Below are 21570 nucleotides of genomic sequence, written 5' to 3' on the forward strand. Positions count from 1 at the left end.
TCTTAAAACGGAAGTCACCAATTAAGACAACAGTACATGAATTTGTAACATAGTTCAAATCGTAAGTTTCCATGAGTAAATGAATATTTTTTTTACTAATTCTTCTTAACTGACTAACTACTGGTGCGCAAAAATAACTTTTCTGGGTGTTTTTAAAGTGTGATATTGCGGGCATTAATCATGCAGTCAGTACTTGGACAGAATGCCTTCTAAAGCCAATGGCACTTGTGCCTAATTGCAGAATGTGGGAACATGCCAAAGAAGAGCATTCTATGCTCAGAAAGCATTTGTCTTCGTATTCTGCCATTAGTCCAAATACAAAGTCTGGCACTGCATTTCATGACACGTGCTGCTCCACTAGGTCTGTCTAGAAACAAGCTCTTTTCTCTGTAAAATATTTTTACTCCTTCAAGTCAGTATAACAAACAACACGAGGAAAAATTATTTTCTCTGAAAACTTCTTGAATTGAAAATACTGCAAAATTACAAATTCTGACATATGCCCTTTAAAACTTGTGCATCTACTGTTTTTATTTTCATTATACATTACAAGTTATATCCGTAATGTTTAAGAATGTTCTATTCCAGCAAAAATATGGCTTTTAACCAAATAAAAATGTAAAGCCAACTTGCTCTAAAATCCATCTGTTTTTCATTTTCTTATAATCTATAATCAGGAAATCCATTCATACATGACATATAATTTTTGCGCTTTCAAGTGGATAGTGGAATGCGATGTTCTGCATACAGTCACATCTAAATTGATAATTGTCCAGGCAGAGTGTAATTTTAAAGTATAGGATGAAGGAAGGTTTAATTTGTATATTAGAAGTCTTATACATCTTTTTGCCTCTGAATGTAAATGAGGCCATTCTCTTCGGTGGATTTATTTGAAGGTGGGACAGCTGCCTCAGAGGAGGCCACAGCTTTTTGAGTAAAGAGGGTACGGTTTAAAGAGCTGGTTTAAATGCAGACTCTTCTTAACTGTAAACCGCATGCATGCATTCATCATTGATTTTCAAATGATGGGTTTCTGTATCATTGGTTTAAGGTCCACAGTCTTACATTCCTGAATCCACATTATACCAAAGAATAACAATTTGGTGGCTGGAAAGAGGAACGGTTATTATATGGCTCCAAAATGCTAGCTGGCATAATATGCCACGAACAGCAGAAATCTACTGGTAAAGAGAAGATTGCAGTAGTTCTTAAAAATAATTTGATGTTCTAAAAATACAAATGTAAGAAATGTTACCACTGCTCAGAATATTTTACATCAGTAGGTAAATAATGTAAAGTTCGGACGAAAGTTTCTGAAGTTAGATACGGGTGCATTCTTTCTCTTAATTCTTAATAGAAAATTATATTTAGTGGATCTTTTGTAGAAAATGGGAGTTCGTTCTTTTAAGCATTTTTGTTCTCTGAATCACAACCATAGAAACAAACATATAGATTACAGTGCATGGTGTTTTGTTAAATATCTCAGGTTTTGTGTTGTAGAACTAAAAAAAGAAATACACTGCTTCTTCAAACAGCTGCATTTTCACTCTCTGAACAAATGCTTGTCATACAACAGATTTCACAAGGCAGTCTTACTTCCTGTTGGTAAAATAGCTCCTGTATGAAACCAGCACCAGAAAAACACTACTTTTGCTTCAGTTTCTTCTGTTGATCACTCCTCCACATCATTACTGCTTTTCAGTGCTCAGTTTGTCAAAGATCAACTTTTAAAAGACACTACAGTTTCTAAAAGAAAATACTGTTGTGCATTCAAATTCCCCGTCTTATTTCTCTGCCTCTCATAACACATAGCATTAAGGAGAGCATAATATGTAGCAAATCCATGTTGAGAGCAATCGTTCATTTAAAAGAAAAAGCCTACTGACACAAAATGGAAAATTCTTAAAAGTGTCCTGCTATTTTAGCTTGATAAGTGTAAAATACACTTTTCTTTTCATTAACTCATTTTATCTCACTAACTGTAAGATATTATTAAGGAAATAAACAAGCAGATTAACTATGTGAAATATTTTAATACAAAATTGCTGAAGTAATCTGAGTGTTTCTAAGTTTTCATCCTAATTCCTTTTTGCAAAGGCTTGTGAGATCATTATAATAAAAAGCATGTGAATAAACAAGCCATGCCAGACCTACGACTACAGGTATCTCACAAATACAGGTCAAGCACTTTGTGATTCTTTTCCTGTGTCCTAACCCTAGTGGTCACAGTTCAGGGTCTGCCAGAGCTTGAAGTGCTGTTTTTGCATTTAATAGCCTTTGACATAGTGGTTTTTTTCCCATGAATTTGATGAGCTTATAAATACAATTAGCTGATGTGCTTGCAGATAAAAACGTGACACAACGTTAATCATGCTTGGACGCACTTCATTATCCTAACTAGAAGACAGGTTCACTCTCAAGTACTGTCATTTTTATACCCACTTCGTAGATACCCTTGGATACCCACCTCATGGAGTTTCTCAAATTTAGTTCTACGCATTTATGTCCTTTAGGGCTGTAAACCCCATTTCCCATGTGAAAAAAAGTGAGATACTGAGTTCTTCCACTGACTTAACGACTACAAAGGAAATTTGAAGGCCCAGGGCATCTAACTCATAGGACTGTGCCACACTCACTAGTTCATCTTCCCACACTATTTCTAGGTTGTGTCCTTGCGTTCTTGGTATTTATCCATGGAAGTTTTCTCATTTAGCCATGAAAGTTTTCTCTTTCATTTTCATACTATTCCCTCTCTATGACTGGGCAGTTTCCGTATCTCTCTGGAGCCTGTGCAGACAGAATTTCAAGGCTACACTAAAACGCCATCTCTGTCCCCAGACTTTGTGTGGGTAAGAGGTAAAATTAGGTGGATGAAGTAGGAAGGTCTCATTTTCAGTGGAATGGTAGGCTAGTAACCTTATGGATATACAGTTGTCATTGCTACGTAGTGAGAGAAGGAAACCCTTTTCTAAAAAAGGCAAATGAAGCGTTTGCCTGTCAGAATTGTTCCTGGGGCCTGCAGAAAGCAGCAGAGAGATGAAGATGAAAGATATGGTGGTATTTTCCAAATAAGGTTATGCTCTTGCTCCCATTGACTTTAGTGTTGACAGAATCAGGTCCAAAAAGTGTGGTGAAAGAGAGCCAAAATCTTTGAAGAATCTTCCTAGCCCTCCCCCTGCCTTTTCTGGAAATTATAGCCTTGCTATACTCATCCTTTGTTTAAAAACAAAACAAAATCATGACCTGGAAAGGGCTGAGTCAGGCAAGGCAGAATCCTCTGTAGTTGTCGAGAAAACACAGGAGAGCTTGGACATTTTTTTTAAGCCATAAGATTGTCTGACTTTCCTGATTCTCTTGTAAGGCAAACGTTAGATCTTGGCTGCTTTGAGTGCACAGTATATTGTGCTAGATACCATAGCACTGTAAACAGAGTCATATAATTAATTTCAGCACATCGTGGGGATATCGGCTGCCATGAGAGAAAGCATTTTAAGACCAGTTGTTCCAAATATGTCATGTGTTGTATTTTCCTATAAAAATACATTACATGGCACCGGTATTTACACTGAATTTTTTTTACTAGACATTTTTAGTTTTTAGTCCTAAGAAATGCAGTGGACTTTATAATCATTCTCTCTCTTTTTTCTTTTCTTCTTTTTTTTTTTTTTTTTTACCTAAACAGGAAATGGATATGGCAACCCCCGCAACTCGCCAGGTCTGCTGGTCTCACCTGGCAACTTGAACAAGAATATGCAAGCAAAATCTCCGCCTCCAATGAATTTGGGAATGAACAACCGTAAACCAGATCTCCGTGTGCTTATTCCACCTGGCAGCAAGAACACAATGCCATCAGTGGTAATGCATTTTCAAAGCTTTTTTTTTATGTCCTTCAGATAAGAGATATTTAGGAATTTCAAGGCCTGCTCAAGCAGCTAAAATAAGCAGAATAACAATCCATATTCTTGCTTGTTTGGTCTTTCTGTCTAACCTTAAGGCTTGACTTCGAGCTGAGGATGTAGGCAGAGCCTGTTTGATTGCTTTTATGAAGTCATATTTACTTCCTCCCTTTTTTCTCTCGAGTTGCAAAGTAGGAACTGTGTCCTGCACAGTCTAAACTTCTGCACTCTCTTTCCCAGTAGCTGGAAGAACCTTTCCTGGATTTGTTATAAAGGCTGAATTTAACCCTGAGTATTCCTAACCTACTATGTTTTTTCTTAAATATTTAGCCACACAGACTCTCAGCAGATGGCAGATTAACTACAAATAAATTAATTTGAACTCTATCACTGTGAGCTCCAAATTTTGTAATGATAAGAGGTACTAAATAGAGCAGCATAAAAAGGAGCAAGAAACTGATGTATCTCCTGCCAGGATTAACAAAATTTAGGCAGGCTATTATGCTAAAAGGTTGAATCATGAAGGTGTCATGTGCGTATCTTGTATTTCCCTTCCGAAAGTTGGTTAGTGGTTGTAAGTAAATCTTTCATGAGTGATTTAACATTAAAAGTGAGCTTAATTTAAAAAGACTCTCAATGGTAAATTTAAATGACACTACAAACACATTTTCCCATTATGTAACAGACACTATTAAAACAACTTCCAAGGTGGCTACTTTAGCTTGACGCATAATAAATTAACTTTGCACATCAAACTAACCCCCCCACACCATAAATGTGATGCTGCCTCCTGAGAGGATAAGTAACAAATAGTCTCCTACAGGGCAATGCTCAAAGTCGACCAAGGCAGTGACAAACTGTCTGCATCAAGTGATTTATTCCAAGGTCCTTAAAACTGATACTTTCCAGGGGATTCTGTGAATGTTCAGGTCTCCTGAAGCCAGGTATAGCAACACAGTCTGCAGCCACTGGGGCTGTGGAAGAAATAATGAATTCTTAGAGAAAGTCTTGTTCTGAAAACTGGGTAGATTGTCCTCGCAGTTGAAACAAACATCCCATTACAAGGACAAAGAGGAGCTCTATGAAGTGTTATTTTTCCAAACTTTGCTCAGAAAGTGTTAAATTTGCTGCCCCTATAAGGTGAAGCTATTCCCTAGGCTAGAAATCTGCATCATGGTAAATATTTATATTCACTAATTTTTAATGCTCCTTTCCTATGCACTCAGTCTGAGGATGTTGATCTGCTTCTGGTAAGTGGTAGTGATGTTCATCTTAATAACGAGGAAGAGAAAATCAGTTATTTAGTATGATTGATACAAGAAAATCAGTTCTTTGGTACGATTGATACTTGTGTAGGTGAACTGTTGAAATAAAATGGAAAACTTTACCATAACTATTTTGTGAACAAAAAGGTCATCATAAGTTTTGAAATTTAGCAATACGGAAGGCCAGGTGCAGTTGTTGCGCACATTCAAATTATGCATGCTACAATAAAGTTTGCTGGTGTTTTGAGAGCAAGTAAACTTGTGCCGTTGAACACGGCACGGCCTCGTGGCACTTTTTTGTTGGCTCTCTGGTCGTTTTACCCTGCCACTCACAGGATTAGAGTCCTCTAGTGCAATTTTTACAGTTCAACATCTTACCGCCCGGGAGTTAAAGATAAACGTGTAACTGCTGAGCTACCTAACGCTCTGGAGGTTTGTTTTATTGCACAAAAACGAAGTAGTCAGAGCACCATCTGCTGGTAAGAGCTCAGTGCTCAGCAATCTCGGGGTGACCCTCACTTTCAAAGCATAAAAGCCAGTAGGACTGGGTTTGGGGTTTTTTTCTTTCAACTTTTTTTTTTCCCCCTTTTTTTTTTTTCATTTGAGTGAAAAGGAAAACAATGGGAATGGAGTTTACATACTTCATTTGTTTTTCACACGATCTGTTCTTCTACCCACAATAAAAGCAATCTTACTTGTTACTAGTTCAGTTACCTAGGAGATACTGATGTAATGGGTTACTATGGTGACAACTGGTCTCTTGAAGGCTTGTAAATGATAGGGTTGGCAGAGTTCATAAAAGCCACATGTTAAATGATTAATTTCTAGAAATTTGTGTCAGCCTGTATTTCTCATGCACAAAACATACCCAGAAAGCTAATACACTCAACTGACTTAAAACTAGTCAATAATCTGTTTATTTTACTTACTTTAAAAGAATCAGAGGATAAATAACTCCCAGTCTGCTCAGTCATTGGCTACTCCAGTGGTTTCCGTAGCAACTCCTACTCTACCAGGGCAAGGGATGGGAGGATACCCATCAGCCATCTCAACAACATATGGTACTGGTGAGTATGGGTGCAAGCGTAATGCGGGGGGGGGAGGGAGCAAGATGCTGGCAAATTCTATCTTGGTACTACTCAATTAGCTAATGTTCATTGGGAGAAACTGAAAAATTCATAGCTGATGCACTTTTGCACTTCATTTACTTATTCTGTATCTGTCACTAACTTCAGATGTATCTATTTAAAAGTTAGCTGTTTTGTTCGAATGGAAGACTGCTTTGATAGCTTTCTTTTATTTGCTTTAATAAAAAATGTAACTTAAAAGACATTTCTTAATCCTTTTAATGCAACAGGTAATTTCATGTAGTTGAGGGCCCCTTCCTAATGTCGTAAGGGTAGCGGGAGCAAGCAGTTTCATCAGCTTCAAAGCACAGTTCAATAACTTCGTGGGCTACGACATGGTTCCCTGGGAGAGAGGAGAGACTAGAAATGAAGCCTCAAGAGATTCTTTCCAGTCCCATTGCACACTGCTGCTGTGTGTACATGTACAGCATGCTGGCGTACAGATCCAGTGCTCTTACAGGAGACGTGCGTTGTTCAGACACAGGCTGCCTGCTGCGTTCTGCAAGGAAGACTGTAACCAAAATATTATTAGGTTTTTCAAGTCTTTGCCTGTGTGCGAATGTATCTGTAGTTATGGTGGATATACAGGCTAAGAATGCTTTGGATCTTCCAGATCCAGAGAAGCCCTCCTAAATTAGAGAATAATTATTAGTGCATTATTTGCTCCCAAGTTAATGAGTTGAGGGAAGAGGAAGATCTACTTTTTCTGCTGCAACTTAATGTGATTGGTGTAATTAAAATTAAAAGGCTTATAAAATGACGTGAAAATTACGATGCTAGTTACTGTTTAATTTCTTCCTCTTTAATTCTCTTTTAATTATTGTCTTTTCTCTTTTCAAATCTAGAATATTCTCTGAGTAGTGCAGATATATCATCTCTCTCTGGGTTTAATACAGCCAGTGCTCTTCATCTTGGTTCTGTGACTGGCTGGCAACAGCAACACCTACATAACATGCCACCATCTGCCCTCAGTCAATTGGGGTAAGCAGTGTTTTCTTTATTTTATTGTTCTACAGTGACTTCACTCTCCCCAGTAATAGCAAATCTGAAATATATCAATACAACATATCAGCACATATTTACTATGTGTAAGAGCTCCATTTTCCTAAACAGGAACTACATATTTCATGCCTTTGCTATGTAGCTAAAATGAAATACTCTGCGTCCATGACATTTTCTCAGTAGTGTAGTAAAGACTACTGTTCATGTTTTATTGTTTATTTCCTTAAATAGCATTTTATTTCACGACTAAAGACCAACCTAAACACTTATATTGTGATGTTGCTGTATTTTGCCATTTATGCTTTTTATTTCCAGTTACTATAGCACAAACATTTACAGTAAACTTGAAAATTTTTTAAATATTTGTAATTACCCAAGAGTGACATAATGATTTGACCTGAGATTAAGCCTTAACCTTATATAATAATCATGTACTCCCTTCTGCTCAGCTCTGACATTCAAGTTTCATTTCTTTGTAAATGCTTTCTACAAGCAAATAACATAATTAGGCATAAGAACCGTAAGACCACAAAAATAGTGATTCGCCTGTGTTGAGGAGGATAGGTATTTGCACCCTCTAGTGGCTAATTTCAAGACATTTGTTCCAGATTGGTGAAGCACACGGCTAAATCATTTCAGGATTTTTTAAAAGTGTGAAAATTCACACAGGGAAGTCACCTAATGCATTCTTGGAAAAACAACCTATTGGCTCATTGAAGTGAAATTTAAGAGTATGATTTTCAAAAATCCTGGTATCTGCAGTTTCTATTGAGTAAGACCATGGTCATTCACCAGCACACCACACGTAGCCTCAGGTATAGCTAAACATATTTGAATTTTAAAAGTTTTCATTATTAAAAAAAAGAAGCTGAAAACAAAAACAGCTGTAGTGTATTTATGAGGGGAGATTTAATTCACATACATTTGAAAAATAAGCTCCTTTTTTTTTTTTCCAAAAAGAGGTGTTGCACATAAGCACTATTTTTTTTGAACGATGGCTTCCCTAATGTCAAATTATTTAATGCTATAAATGTGGCTTAAACTTCAAAATTCTCCTTCGATTTTATCTAAGCACTTCTTCTGACTTATCTTGATTTCTTTAGCATGTACAGACGGTTCAGGTTTTTAAAGGACAGCTATGGAAGTGTTTCAGAGGAAACAAATTTTTTTAAAGCTCATTTCTATATAAATAAGCATATACAGATACTAACTACATAAAAACATGCAACTGAAATAGTTGCTGTGCTAGAAAAAATAGTCTTGATACCTTTCTTTTATGCTGCTTCTATTCTCTTTTTGAGTTTGCCCTGTTTCTGGGGCAACGTTGAGGCTAACTGTACAACTAAAGACATAAAGTCTCAAATAAATTGAAAACTCACATATTAGATATCAATGTATAATCTTACAATAAGCTGATTGTTTTCAGTGGTGTACCAAAGAATGTAATAAGGCTATTTGGTTAACCAAAAAAAGTATAGATTAAATCCTAAACTAACTACATGCCTTTTCATATATGTCACACATCATCATCTGTTTCTAATTCATATCACAGAATGTCGAATTGTAATGGCTGTGGCTGGTGGAATACATTCTGAGTTGCTACTTTTATTATTATTCTTTCAGTGATTTATAAATGAATTCAGCTATGAAAGCTGCTTCACTGACAGTTCTGGAGAAGTCTTCTGTCTCTGCAGAAAATCATAAGCGTTTCTTTATTTTATTTTAGTCACTGAGTTGTACATGTAGCACTTGTGCTAACCTTTGAATTATTTAAAGAACGTGAAATTATATAGAACATATTCAGTCCATGTCAACCTGAGGTAGAATTTGCAGGAAGATTAAAACAATCACACAAAATTATAGTCATCCCCAGGTATTTGAGAAATTACATCTAGAAAGGGTTTGACAGCCCAAATTCCTGTGCTGAGTGAGGTCATATACTGTGAGAGGCTTGTTGAGAAAACAGAGTTACTGGAGGAGACATCCTAGTTCTCCAGCAGGTTTTGTTTTTCACTGAAGCCTAAAGGTGAAAACCAACTCTGCTTCCTCAGTGCACGGCAGAAGTGTATGGTTAGTAATAGGATAGGATATGGTTAGACGTATTAACTTGCTCCAGATAAATCACCAACAATTTCAGCGGCACTGTCAGAACCATCTTTAAGATAATTGGAGAAGATCTCTACAGCCTAACTCTTAACACTTCATGTTGACTCTGCAATTAGCAACTACCCTGGTGCCAGTGGGCTTGAGGGCAAATACCTGAGGACTGGGCGTAGTTCACTTTCCCTGTCTGCACAGCCTTTGGCCTTTCGCTGAGCCTGGTGAATAGAATAACAACGTGGAGCGTGTTTTGATATGACTGGGACATTAAAATAAGTCAGATTTTTCAACTTTTTAGGTTAAAAAGCAAAGTAGTACTTTTCATGGTCTTTTTAACTAGGTCTACATCTGGAAAAAAATGCACACAAATTATTTTGCAAATCAGTCTCTCCTAAAACTTTGGGATTTTGTCTGAACATTGCTGCAGTGTCTCTTACAGAGAGGATTATTGCTTATTTAACATGGACCAAAGAGTCTACCAGAAGTTAATTGCTGCTAACCAGAAGGGAAGTCCATCCCCAAATTTGAAATAAATGATCTAAATTTTTTAGGCATGAGTCCGTTATATGAAAAATGTTCTCTTTCATCCATATTTCCCAGTCTTAGAGAGAATCTTTTCTTCCTTAAGTATCATCCATGGGTGAAATTTCGGCTTTCCTAAAATATAAGAGCAAGCATAGAAACAGTATGTCATCTGAAGAATCTTCAGCATAGATAATGGTTTATGTAAAAGAAGTTTCTACAAACTTCTACCCACCTGAACAAAAAATTGTCCAAATTCATGCATGCTGTTGACTTGTTCTGTGACACTTACATAGCAAGCTTATTACTTGATTAGGTAATAGGCATAGGGGTAAATATTCTCCATTGCACTGTCTTTACTGAAAAATTTAGATGCAGTGACATCATCTTTTGTGAATTTGTATCAGTTCTGCCAACTTCCTTGCTTGAATAAAAGCCTTATATATTTAGCATTGAGCCTTTTTTTCTTATGCCACCATTGTAAATAAGATGTTCCAGTGATTCAGTTTCATGTTATTCTTCATTTAGAAATTTCTTTTTGAAGTGTGGACCTTTGTGTGTGAGAGCTAATCAAAATATCTTGACACAGAAACTCTTATTCTGCTTTTACATTGATCAAAAAATGTGAAAAAAAATAATTTGCTCTTACCTGAATGAAAAAAAGAGGGGAGGGAGGAAGGTTGCGTTGCTAGCAAGTCAAAAATATCCTCTATTCCCCTAATTACAGACTAGCACATCACTAAAGTTAGATAACTAGATTTCACAGTGAATTTTCAATGGTTCCTTAAGTGTATGTTTATGGGGAAACATTATATGAAGTGAGGAAGTAAACAAATTTAGAGAAGCAAGTGTGGGCATGAAAGGTATGTGAGGCTCTTTCTTCCTCCAATAGACCAGTTTCTCCCTCCGTAAAAACCTCTCTCGTGCATGTCCACGTCCTCACTCGTCGCCTCCTCAGACCTGCACGTCTGTCAGTGCATGCTGAGCTTCCACACCAGTTGGAGATTCGAATAGGTGGAGACGCACACAGAGCCGATCTCACTGCCATCAGCAAGGACTAAAGCCCCTGGCAAGCTTCTTGCGTCCCGACTTGCTGCCCACCTCTCACGCAGCAGAGCTGTGTAGTTGTTGAACCCAGACAGCAACCAGCATTTCTCCCATGTGGCTGTTGTACTCTAAATAAACATCACGTTTTCACTATACTGGTCTCAGTGGGAACTGCTGTGTAAACTTAAAACATTACTTTCCGTCATTGTCCCCATAAAATTAAAAGTTTTCATACAACGTATGGAAAAAGGTGATTATGTCAACACGAGTGGACTGCATGGCACTGACTGAGTGCTTATAATTATACCCAAACCTTTGAAATCATTTACTTTATTTTCTCTGTGGATTTTCTATATTCAAAACCTGTTGGTTTTTCAGTGAACTTGGTGTAGGTTTCAAATGATGAAAATAGGGCATGCCTGGACCAAAATAACATAGTTATATGGAGCAACAGTGCAAAATATACATTGATACATATAGATAGAAACAGCTGTTTCTACACTCACACATAGACATACAGGAGAAGAAATCATTTTGTACCAGACAGAATTCTCATCTTTTATAATACAGCTTCTATTCTGCAGGCCAGTCCTCTCTTCAGAATACAGGTCTAAAAACTAAACCGAAGCATTTGCTATTTCACTATTGACATCTATGTGTAACAGTAGGTTTCCCTTGTAATCGACCGTTATAGCTCACATGAGATTCTTGTAAAAATGTTTCAGAAAATTTTAATAAAATAATGTAAATTCTAGTCTCCAACAAAACAGATTTTAGCAGAAAAAGACTATATTTAAAAAGAAAAAAAAAGTGATTGATGACACAAAATAATTGTTTTAATTTGTGTTGTTTTAAACCTCACAAATTTAACCTGCCAAAGTGACGATTTCACCTTTTTTCAATTTACAAAAAAAGTATTCAAAATGCAGATCAACCTGTAGCATTTTTAAAACTGCCACAAATTTCTATGCCAAGTGTTTACATAACCCCGCTGACGAATCACAAGGAATCTAAAAAGTCTATAGAGATGCGTTCTCATACTCACTTCTGAAACACTATCAAAATGCGAGCGTTGCAGTGTAGCAATACTAGCTGTATTTCATCGAAAATGCATCTTACCCCTCTAGATTTGTTCCTTTGCAGGCTGTCACACAGTAGAATGCAAGTATGTTCCATGCAAACAAATTTGCCTGAATATGGTTGTTTTTAACTAGCATGTTTTTTTAGCTGTCCCCAGCTTAGCAAAGTGACATGTCATCCGCTCATATCAAACAGTTCTAAATCAAATCCCCAGGCTCCACCATCCTGTATTATGGGACTTTCAGGTTTAGCTACAATCTTGGCATCTAAAATCATATGTAATCTTATCATACGTGCTAAACTGGCAGCCTGTTTTCCCAGGTGAAGTCCTAGCATCTCCTAAGCAACTGAAAAATAAAGTCACTGGAAATGAAAAGCAGAAAAAAACCCAGGAATGTATTTCTAATTCTTGTTGGATTCTTTTCAACAAGTTTTTAGGAAAAGAGTGGAATATTTCACTAAATTGGAATGACGAAGTCTGATATTTACAGTTTCTGATATGTGTTAATTTAATAGTTACAAAAGCAAAGAAAATGTCCTGTTTGCCAAAAAAAAAAAGCCTACATTTGCTAATGTGAGGGCTGTTACTCACTAACTTATGTGAAGGATCACTGCAAATGTTGATACACTCACCTGTGTAGGAATGAAGGGTAGATAAAAGCACTTGGAGGTAGAACATCCTGTTTTCTCTGTTTTCTATGCATCCATAATTAAAGACTGAAATAATTCCTGATAAAGGCAGCTGGTATCATTCAATATTGAAGCCACATAGTTCCATTTCAAACCTGTCAGAAGGAAAAAAAAACATTTTGTCTTTCATCAAAGTTATAGTGAATGTTGTTTAAGTAAAGCTCAACTCCCGGTTAACAAGATATCAGGAAAAGTGGAATACTCCGATGAATAAAAATAACACAGCTAAACTTAATTGTTTCTTCTATATGTTTAAAAATTACTTCCAAATCCCAATATTTCTTCTGCTAGCAGTAAAAATGCCAGCACATCCCTTTGGGTTTAATATCTTCCGAGCCCAAGTAGCCTGTTGCCCCTACTGCCTTCAGCCTCCCCCGGTATAAATACTCACGAGTAGAAACCTTGAAACTGTGTCTCTGGGGTTGGACGCTAACTGGCCTAGCAAATGGTCCCTGAAGTGGAACGTAATGTGAAGTGCATGTTGAGAACTCTCTTTTAATAACCAAGAGAAAAGTCAGGTTTTACCAGGAGGTGGTGCTTTTGTACAAAACATCCTGCAGATGCAAGTGTGATCTCATTTCCCCCATAGAGATAAAGCGCATTCTGGATATTCACTCTCCTCCCTGCCTGTTTCAGCTTCCCTCTGCCACTGCCTGCCCACAAAAACGCACAGAAAGAAAATGGGAGTTACGTATCTTGCCTTTGAAAAAGTTGTAGCGTAGCAGTTTCTCTCAATGCTTGGAGCATCCTCTGAGCTGGGCTCTCCTACAGGCCAACAGTACAATCCTCTGGCATCTTCCACTGCTCTTCAGCTTCTCTTGAGTAGTTTATTCAAAAGCATTCTGGATTGAGTTATGAATTCAGATATTTAAACCATAAAATCGTATCTAAATCCTTGCCTGCCTGTGGTATGTTATTAATGTCAATCCTAGGACCAGTAATTTCAACTCTGTTCTTAAAGGTATAAAATGTACCTGGCCCAAATTTTTGCTCCTGTTTCACATCTGAAGTCACGTGCCAAAATGAACAGCAATAAAAACAGTTGAGTGCATTCAAACTAATTGGATTAGTGCCAGCAGAAAGTCCGTGCCTCCCCGTCTCAGCCGGTGCATACACACACACAAGCATTAGTTGTAAAGAAACCTGCAGGTGGTTCCAACAGTGCAAAGGCTCGCCTTCCCAAATTTGTTGTGACACTTGAGTCAAAAAAAAAGAGAGAGAGAGAGATTGAAAGCCAGACCTCCTTTCAAACCGAGGGCACGTCCCGCTCAACCACGGTTGTTGTGATGCTTTCATCTCTCTGAATTTGTGGATTCCGCCCAGAAAACAGTCCTCGCGCTTTCCGCATGGGCTGGTCCTGCGCGAGCCTTTACACTGGTGTTTTGTGTGAGTGTTTGTGCATATCTGGGGGCTCCATGCCTCCTCCGTCTGTAACTGGGTTTCCTTTCCTCCTACAGAGCTTGCACTAGCACTCATTTATCTCAGAGTACAAATCTCTCCCTGCCTTCTACTCAAAGCCTCAACATCAAGTCAGAACCTGTTTCTCCTCCTAGAGACCGTACCACCACACCCTCGAGATACCCACAGCACACGCGCCATGAGGCGGGGAGATCTCCCGTTGACAGTTTGAGCAGCTGTAGCAGTTCCTACGATGGAAGTGACCGAGAAGATCACCGGAACGAATTCCACTCCCCCATTGGACTCACCAGACCTTCGCCGGACGAAAGGGAAAGCCCCTCTGTCAAGCGCATGCGGCTCTCTGAAGGATGGGCGACATGATAACATTATTACCTATTAGTTGTTTGTTTTTTTTTTTTTCTTGCAGTGTGTGTGTGCTATACCTTAATGGGGGAGGGGGGGTCGATATGCATTATATGTGCCGTGTGTGGAAAAAAAAATAAAAAAAAAGTCAGGTACTCTGTTTTGTAAAAGTACTTTTAAATTGCCTCAGTGATACAGTATAAGGATAAACAGAAATGCTGAGATAAGCTTAGCACTTGAGTTGTACAACAGAACACTTGTACAAAATAGATTTTAAGGCTAACTTCTTTTCACTGTTGTGCTCCCTTGCAAAATGTATGTTACAATAGATAGTGTCATGTTGCAGGTTCAACGTTATTTACATGTAAATAGACAAAAGGAAAACATTTGCCAGAAATGGCAGATCTTTACTGAGAGAGAAAGCAGCTGTTATGCAACATATAGAAAATGTACAGATGTTTTGACAGACCCAGCGGTTGGGTGGCCATGAATTGATGCTAGAAAGAGAACGGGTCACCTGACATACCGAAAATGCTCACAAACATGCAGGCATATCATTAGAGTATGGCACTCAGTTTAAAAGGATCAAAACATTTAAAGAGGACCATACTTGTGAAAATGTTGAGTTCGAGGGCTAACATATTTAATTTTAAAAATTCTGGGTCTGCATCACTTATTAAATAAAAAAAAATATAAAAATATGTACATTACATTTTGCTTATTTTCATATTAAAAAGTAAGACAGAGTTTGCAAAGCATTTGTGGCTTTTGTAGTTTCCTTAAGCCAAAATGTGTTCTTTTTTCCTTGATAGCTTCGCTAATCTTTTAAACAGTCCTTAAGAAACAAACAAAAAGGACTTTTTGTATAGAAAGCACTACCCTAAGCCATGAAGAACTCCATGCTTTGCTAACCAAGATAACTGTTTTCTCTTTGCAGAAGTTTTGTTTTTGAAATGTGTATTTCTAATTATATAAAATATTAAGAATCTTTTAAAAAAATCTGTGAAATTAACATGCTTGTGTATAGCTTTCTAATATATATAATAATTATGGTAATAGCAAAAGTTTTTGTTATCTTAATAGTGGGGAATTATATTTGTGCAGTTGCACATTTAACTATTTTCTTTCGGTTTTCTTTTACTGGGTATACATTTTACAGATCCAAGTCAACCGTTGAAAGACTGATCTGTAAAAAAGTTGGGATTTACCCATGGTGTAACAACTTAAATCATTTTAATACAGCATTTTACAATCAGTTGGGTGAACTGCGATCCATTGTATATACTGATTAGTTCTTTCATGCTGTTTTGTGCATTGTAACAAGTTAAGGGCCCTTCTATTACTTAATGTCCTGCGTATCTTGTAGTTTTCCATGGGTTCAATGACGAAGTGGCATAACTTGGCCCTTTCTCATTAATGAAGCTGGTATTCTGCCTGTCAGAATGGGGTGTACAGCTCTAACGGCTGTCAGTTACGTGAGCGCAGGTGAATATTTGCCGAAGCAGTAGGGAGAGTTAAAGGGAGGGATTGGCACGAGCATGCCTATTATAAAGATTACTCCCCTCTCTCGCAGATTTAAAACTCATCAATTAAAGGACCATTCAAGAGGTCGATTGATCTTACACAGCCAATATTGTCCACCAGGTCGCTGGTTCCCATGGACCTCCACCGTCACGTCATCTCACAGTGGGCACGTTGTTGAACAGCGCTCACGGTGTATTTGCAAGATTTGCTTCAGCGTACGGCATCCACGTTTTCTCCCGCCTCATATTGTTCCTTTGAATAAAATAGCTTGACCAGAGGGAATTTCTGGGTATCGTTTCTTTAAGTCCCTCCTTGTCCCTCTTGTTTATTAGAAGAAAACGATGTTTTCAAATGTTTCAGTTTAACTTTTCTGTTGAAGGGAAAAAGTGTTTAAGCAAAATGTTAGTGCCATAGTAAATCTGTAATATTCCTCCTTTTTCCAACAGTCCTTCCAACTCTCACCTACGTGCATTGACACTATGATGAAGGATAGCTGCGACAGCTAAATATCGACACAGAATATTTTGTTAAGGGAAATCCACACTCAGTTTCCCACTGACACATGCAGTTGCTGTGCACTGCTCGGTGACAGAGTGTATCTCTCTGTGGTAGTGAATGATGAACAGACTACAGCGTGCATTAGGACATACGTTTTTCACTTATCGTGACTTTATAGAAGCCTGCCTTACAGGCACTCTCAGCTGTGCAGGGGCTAGTGCATATCTGGAAACTCTTTAAGCAGAATACTGTGCTACGAATGCATCCATCTTATCTTGTGTAGCAATCTGCAGGGTAAAGAAAAAGATACGCATGTTTAGAAAAAAAAACACAAAAAAAAAAAACCAAAAAAAATCAAAAAAACACAAAACAAAACACAAAAAAAAAGGCAAAATGGGGCCCATAATTAATTTTAAAACACAAAAAAACTGTTTTTGAAACCACTTTCTTCACCTTCAGACAAACCTATACGCGTATTCTCTTCTGAGAATTTTAAACTTTGGTGTGTCAAAAATATGCAAATATATCACAAATGTACCTTGTCATTTCAAGAAAAAATACAACTTTATCAGTATTGTAGTAGAAACTTGTCAGTGGGGAAGGGGATTTGGTCTATTGATATATGAAGAATAGCCATATTAATAGTTTACCTTGCGATTTGCCTCAGCAACGCATGAAAAAAGAAAGATAGCGTATTTAACGAAGATGCAGTGTAATATATTACTGCAAGTAACTAAGCAGAAAGTAGCGTGAAACGTATTGCCTGGGCAATTTATATTAACTCTGACAGTGATTTTTGTATAAACACAAGTAGAACAGAATCACGTGAAAATAAATGCCAGTCATCCCTCTTGTTCCTGCTGCAGAGGGCAACTAACTTATACTGGCAAAATTGTGGGGGATAATGCATATTTGCAAACTGATCTAATGATAAGAAGCACAACTTTGATTGTGAAGTCACTTTCTGTAAACTATAACTGTCTACCTTTCTTGTTCCTTTATCTGTACCTTACCATTTATTGTATTTGCAAAGCTAATTTGGGTTTATTGTGTGATTCCTTTGTATTTAAGGAGTTTGGGGCAGAGCCCTGAAAGAGTATTAACATTTACTTTACCTTAACCCATGCTATATAATGTTTTAGGCAACATTCTTAATTGTAAGTTCAAACACCTGAAGTGGCATTCTAGACAACTGCAAGCATTGTTATAGCTAAGCTAACCTCTATTAAAAGGTGTTGTCAGTTAGTGTTTAATTGCTGGTGACAATTATATGATATACCCTATCTGCACAACCTGTATATTGTATGCATTGAGCCATTCGCAGTAAAGCTTTTGTCATTTCAGTGTTTTTCGAAAGTTGTGTTTTATAACAAAATGGCTTATATTTTTCCCAGAAGAGGAATTTAGCAGTTTTTAATGAATAATATAAAAAAAAAATATCTGTTGTCCTCAGATCTTTTTCAGGTAAAGCTAGCATAAGAATAAAAGAACTCATAGACTGTTTTCAAGGATGTCAACCCTTTTGTATTGTATGTGTTATCCTATATACCCTCTTTTATCTATAGACCTAACAGAGCTGTTTTGTTTTCCTTCTTCCTTCGCCTTGAAGGTAAATGCTTTGTAATTTTTTAAAAGCCACTTGAAACCTCAATAAAGGCTGTTGCCTAAACATGGCATACTTCATCTGTTCCTGTTTGTGCCATCTGCTGTGATGTCGTCAGTTATATGGCATTAATTTCCTGCCACTACAGGTCTCTTGAAGGACTGATGGAACATTGGTGTCTGTTAGAATGCTTCAGACTGTAGATGTAATAAAAGGCTTTTGTTAATATATTTTAACCAAAGATGTGGAGCAATCCAAGCTTTGAGCCACAGACCTTCTGCATGAAAAATATCTGTTTGATTATTTTCATAATCAGGTGTTGCGTTTCTACCTTCCCTGCTCATACCTCAGACTGATCCGTACCTCAGTTTGATTCAAAAAAAGGTCAGTTAAGTAACTCATTAAAAAATAAAAACAAAAAAATGCAGTACCAGAGTCTTTTGTGGAGTAACTAATATCAGACCTGGGTTACCGCAGGCATTACACTTGGATTGCTTCAGATGGTTTGTTGTATCCTTTTTTTTTTTCTTTTTTTTTTTCTTCTCTTTCATGGGGATTTGCTTCCATAAAACAATGGTGATAACAAAATAGCTTGTAAATGGGAGCATACAAGCATTTGCAACAAATATTAAAGTAGAGGCTCACAGCGGCATAAGCTGGACTTTGTCGCCACTAGATGACAAGATGTTATAACTAAGTTAAACCACATCTGTGTATCTCAAGGGACTTAATTCAGCTGTCTGTAGTGAACAAAAATGGGAAAATTTCAAAAGATTCTCCTGCTGGAAATAAGGTATAATTTGTATTTTGCAGACAAATCAGTAAAGTTACTGGCTTTCTTAGTGATACGGTGTCTGTGGTGCATTTTTTTTATTTTAAATCATGTTCCGTTTTCACTGTTTTGCACTGTAACACATGAAAGAATGAGCACTTTAACAACCGGCAGATGCCTCGAGGTCCCTCTGCCTGTCGCTTGTGCTTGATTAGGAAGCGAAGCGCCTTTTTACGGTGCCCTGAGCATATCGGTGCCTCGCAAACCTAAATGCCCCACCACACATCGCCCCACCAAGGCAGAGAAACGCCGTTACTGCTCTGGAAGTCAGTGTCGTTTTGAATGAGGCCATCTGAACCTGGCCCCCATGTCTGAGCCAGCAGAAGAGCTTGGTGAGGTAACGCCTGGCTTTTAGGTACTTAGTCCCTGACGGGGAATCCAGATTCCTCTAATTACGTATCCTGTAAATTCTACCCATGGGGAGAACTATGCAAAAAACCCCACAGAAAAAAAAAAAAAGCATGCTCTGTGTCAAAATCATACATCGCTGGGTCTATGCTTTATATATATTCTGTAACTTCATAGGGACCGTGTCAGAATTAATCTGCTCCCTTTTGTGTACTTTTGTTGTTTTTTATTTTTTTTTCCCTGCTAACATTTATAGTTTTGGAGTCCAAGAATACAAGAATTACTTCAATTCAACAAGATGTTTTTTCATGCCAGAGGCAGACAAGCTATTAATAACTTAAGGTGCTTGGTGAATGTGGCAATTTCAAAAATAATATTACAAGGCTTAGTTCCTAAATATGTTTTGAAAGAAAAGAGCTGTACTGTTATTTACCTGTTGCTTTTAATGACAACTTTTTTTAAACAGAAGTATTTCTAGTATCGCAGTGTTGGACACAGCATAATAATTAGATGCTAAGACTGAGATTAAATGTCATTGATTTTATGTCATAATGCATTTTTCTCAAGTAAATCACTTTTTGTCATCCTTGGCAAGGGTAAGCAAAATATTCCTGGAAATGCAGTCAAAGTGTAATAATACGCTCTGGAATCTTAGAGAATTCATGTCTGGGATTACTTGCTCCCACAATCAGTCATCTGTATGATTAATATTGATAATGGCATACCTGCACTGGAAAAGGAATTCCTTAGCAAACAGAGTCTGTTATATACTCTGTTTTCATATTTATTGCTCCAGAAAAAGAACCATACAAATAACCATATACGTACTGATTACTTTGCTTTATATTCTATGAACTATATTTTTAAACAATTTTTAAACTTGTGTGTTGCAGTAGAAATGAGGAGGCCAGCAGTTCTTTAAATAAGCTTTCTCACTTTGGGCTCACGTATGTCACTCTGAAGAGCAATTGTGAAGTGTGCCATCTGAGATGACTAAGCTACATAACTTCTGCATCCAAAGTGTTTGCTTTCCTTCCAAAGTTTTTCCTTTTTTTCTTTAGCAAAAATCGTTATAGCTTCTTTTTAGACCTGGAAAGCTATGCCAAGACAGTTGTTGCATGTCTCGCAAAAGAGAGCGCAGACTGTTGGTTCTGTTGATACCTTTGCTTCTCTTCAGCGTGACCCATTCGTACCCAGCCCTTCCTCAAATGTAATGCCTGCATTTCCACAGGTAAAATACTGGGGGGTGAGGGGGTCCAGCAAAGAGGAATGATTTTAAAACAATCAGGCCATTTAGTCTGCCAACAGCAGAAAGACATTGTTCCTGCCTCTAGTGACAAACATAGCTGACTACTCATTAATTCAGTGGAAATTTACCAATGCAGACCAGTGCAGCAAGGCTTTACCTGCTCCGTGAATGTTCCCATCTACATATAAATAGAAATCCGGTTTTCTGGAGTTCCTGATTTTGGGACGCTCAGACTGCTTAGCCCTTGCAAACTCAGACTACGTTTATTTTGCATTCATGTCAGAGCACCTGCACTAGGCAAATCTATACTGCATTCTCTGCAGGTCAGGTAGACACATGCCAGACAATGTTAGCTGTTGTTAGCAGGCATTATGGCTAACAGTAGTATTTCTACTGATGAAGCTATTTCTTCCTCCTCTTCCAGCAGATTTCACAGCATGCTTTGGTCCCGTTCTGTGTCACTGTAATTGCTAGAGGTAGTTCAAAGCTAACATGAGGATGCTTGTGCAAATGATGGATTTGAAATGAGTACATTGCTTCTGAAAGCTGCAAATTTTGCTGTTCTAATTGTTCTTTATACCGTGTTCTGTCCTTGTGTTTCTGTCTGTGATGCCTCCATAGGCTGCCCAGGGTTTTCAGTTTCAGGTATCTGTACTTGTTTGGACAACGACCCATAACTTATTTTAGGCTAGAAAACATATTGCATCATTCTGGGGGGCATAATTGGTGCAAACTACAATTTTGCTAATTCCTTTCTGTATTTAGGAGAGTTGCTCAGGATAGGCTGCGCAGTCTCACAGTGAAAATGCAGCATCCTGTGACAAGTATGTGCAAAAGTGTGTTGTATCACCAGGACTCAAAAGGAGGAAACAAGGAACAAGCGTCTGGAATCTGACTACAATGAGTTGATAAGCCGAGGTACAGCATGCAGACCACCAAAATGGCGAGCAGGAATGCAATCAGTTGCATTTACCAGGTTGCGTGTTGAACCACTGAGAAACTCATCACAAAGGAAGGAATTTCACA

General features: G+C 37.7%; 1 protein-coding gene across 16 annotated transcripts in view; it reads left to right on the plus strand.

Annotated features, from left to right (window-relative positions):
• Positions 1-18955, plus strand: part of MEF2C (myocyte enhancer factor 2C) — a 140779-nt gene extending 121824 nt beyond the window's left edge. For 10 of the 16 annotated variants that reach the window (XM_063321409.1, XM_063321415.1, XM_063321411.1 and 7 more), the window contains 5 exons: positions 3683-3855; positions 5123-5146; positions 6099-6228; positions 7134-7269; positions 14187-18955. In XM_063321409.1, the coding sequence (XP_063177479.1) occupies positions 3683-3855; positions 5123-5146; positions 6099-6228; positions 7134-7269; positions 14187-14508 (785 nt within the window). In that variant the 3' untranslated portion in view covers positions 14509-18955. Of the gene's footprint in view, positions 1-3682; positions 3856-5122; positions 5147-6098; positions 6229-7133; positions 7270-8913; positions 11636-14186 lie in introns of those variants that run through there. The other 6 variants (XM_063321418.1, XM_063321419.1, XM_063321421.1 and 3 more) reach the window with 4 other exon arrangements.
• The last annotated feature ends 2615 nt before the right edge of the window (positions 18956-21570 follow it).

Source organism: Chroicocephalus ridibundus, chromosome Z, assembly GCF_963924245.1.
Source record: "Chroicocephalus ridibundus chromosome Z, bChrRid1.1, whole genome shotgun sequence".
NCBI classification, from domain to species: domain Eukaryota; kingdom Metazoa; phylum Chordata; class Aves; order Charadriiformes; family Laridae; genus Chroicocephalus; species Chroicocephalus ridibundus.